This window comes from Echinops telfairi, unplaced genomic scaffold, assembly GCF_000313985.2.
Source record: "Echinops telfairi isolate 266 unplaced genomic scaffold, ASM31398v2 ScPeMD7_22;HRSCAF=79, whole genome shotgun sequence".
NCBI lineage: Eukaryota > Metazoa > Chordata > Mammalia > Afrosoricida > Tenrecidae > Echinops > Echinops telfairi.
The window spans coordinates 10346880-10349528 of NW_022103919.1; the positions used below are offsets into that span (position 1 = coordinate 10346880).

Here is a 2649-nt window from a genome sequence, read left to right on the forward strand (position 1 = left end):
GAAATAACAATAATAAATCCTCTGATTCAGCCAGATGGTGGTATTTGTTGCACTAGGCTGGTTTCATAGTACAACATCAATAAATGGCCACTTGTAGAGGGACAGACAGAATCCCCTTTATAAAGCCGAGCTCCACCTCCCTCCCCGAACATTGTCTTGGCAGAACACCCTGGGGGTCTTCATCTCATTGGGGGGAAGAAAGGAAAACCAGAAAAGGCAAAATAATTTAACTAAGTGGAAAAGCGATTTCTTCGGGAGGAAAACGGCACGTTGATTCCCCGAGGGAAATGATTGTGGGTGGGCTTTTTAAGTGTTGCTTTGTCTTTAGGGACTCTTTGCAAGGAGGACTTCAGACGGATTCTGGGGAGCTGCTGTGGGGAGGACTACAGTTTGCCAACCAAAGACACTACAACGGGGAGGTGGAGTTCCCAATCGCCCATCCTTCCTCAGCAAACTGGCCGGGTCTTGTGAAATGAATATTTGCTCCAATGAGAGGTTCCAAAAAGGCTGGTTGGCCTCAGATAACTCATTTGGAGAAGGAAGGGGTGTTAGTTCAGAATCTGTCAAGGAAGGGCCCGCGACACAGTGTGTTCTGTCACCAGTAGGTGGCCAGCCTCTCGCCACTGGCCTGGCACTCCTATCTAGAGGTGCTTTGTCTTAAGGTTCCCGGGCTCGGTCTGCACAGGGGCTGGGGGCGTGGTGGATGGGGGTGGACGAGGTGTGTGCTGACTAGTCTCTGCTTGCTCTAAATAAACTCTACTACCTGGTTATATAAAACGAATCTATGTCCACAGTCCAGGGCACAGATGGCTGGCCTGTCAGCAAAAAATGTCCGAAGAAATGTTCATTCAACAATGTTGGAGGGGTGTTATTTCTACAGCTGACCGCCCCCGCCCCCCTGGGAAAATGTGCAAGAGTTACTCCTGAGAGTCAGCCTGTATCTTGCCTGTTCCTTCCTTCCCAGAGGATTTCCCAATGCCTGGTGTGTATGGATATTTGGTACATATCAAGCCTGGAATAGACTATGGGGAGACCTAGAGAATCCGCACCTATGAGGGTTCAAAACATCAGGGGTCTGCTGGTGTTGTTGCTTCCCACACTGAATGAATGACTTCATGATATAATACTTTTCTTGCCCTCGAATCTAGAGCAGTCAACTCCATTTGTGACCTATGGCATTTTCCACACTCCAGGCAAAAATTACTAGCATCCTACAAGTCTCAATAGCACATCATTTAAGACAGTGGGGAAGGGAATTAGAGAGTAGGTTCCAGTGCAGGGCAAACATCTGCAGATGTTTGCCTTCGCTCTGAATTCTGATGGTGCAATGAGGAATTGTTTATCTGTTCTGAAGACAATTCCAGAGATTTTCCTTATTTTGAAGACTAGGGGCTAGAGTAGCGGGGAGAATGGGAACAGAATGTATTTCCAATATTGAAATGTTCAACCCATGGCCCCAGGATTTTGAATCCCACAAGAATTTAGATAAAAAGCAAAACGGTTCATTTCTTGATCAAATTTGGTGCACGGGATGCCAATACAGGTGAGCCACATGAAGGGCACTTCCAAAGACCCACCTGAGGATGACTTGGCTGAAATAGGGTGCTCACCTTTCCCCTCCAGATAGCAAGCTAGGCATCAGTCCTCTATCTCGAGCCATTTATTGAGAACAAATAAATGAACTTGAAAAAGACATGACCTAATTGAAGTTAAATACCTGACTTGGGTGTATGAGAATCATAAACTTGCTTACGGTCTATCTGGTCCGCAAACACTTCCCCATAAATCATCCAATAAGGCATGTAGAAGATGTTTTTGGCCAGTTTCCATGACGGCTCCTCGTTGGGAAAGAGAATGGCTTGCCTCGCCACCCCAAAGCTCATCAGCACCACCAGCATAATAATGACAAAGTACATCATGTCTATCATCTGGAAGAGGTGGACAAGCAGAGGGAGAAACAGACACAGACAGACAGACAAACAAAAACCCATAGCATTGAGTGGGATTTTCTTTCTTTCTTTTTGAGCACAGAAACTTTCTTTTTCAATTTTGGACTATATGTATATATATATATGAAAAATATGTCAAGCACAGTTGTATAATTTAATTCATTTTGAGAAAGTCAATATCCAGATCAAGGAATTGAACACCAATAACATCCTTTCCCTCCCCCTCCCCTTCAACCTTGCCCTGCCCATAGCCTTCAACGTCTGCCTTTGTTGGGTATGAAAACCATTTTTCTTGTTTGTTTTTGTCTTTTATTATAGTGGTCTGACACAATAGTCTTTATGGGATTGACTAACTTTTCTGAGAATGGTCGCTTCTAAATTAATCCATGGATGCTTACTTTGACGGAACTCTTTGATGGAGGCTCACTTTCTAGAACTTATAAGGATGGTTAGATAGGGCGTGATATCCACGTAAGAGGACACTTATTTGTTGACATCAATGTCCGCAGAATCTTATCAGTAATTAAAAACAAAGACATTCCTAAAAAGCTCACACCGTGGACCCTTATTTCTCATGGTTGTCTAGGGGACCCAGCGATATAACACAGATGCTTGGGTCGCCAACTTTCTTCTTCTTTGCTCCTGGGAAGACAAAGGGCCTCCTGGTGTTGCTTTGTTCTAAGCAGCTTGGATATTGGAC

General features: G+C 44.6%; 1 protein-coding gene across 1 annotated transcript in view; it reads right to left on the minus strand.

Moving 5' to 3' along the window:
• Positions 1–2649, minus strand: part of LOC101660723 (transient receptor potential cation channel subfamily M member 3) — a 108631-nt gene that overhangs the window by 76218 nt on the left and 29764 nt on the right. The window contains exon 6 of the mRNA XM_045288616.1: positions 1754–1928. Coding sequence (XP_045144551.1) covers positions 1754–1928 — 175 coding nt within the window. The remainder of the gene's footprint in view (positions 1–1753; positions 1929–2649) is intronic.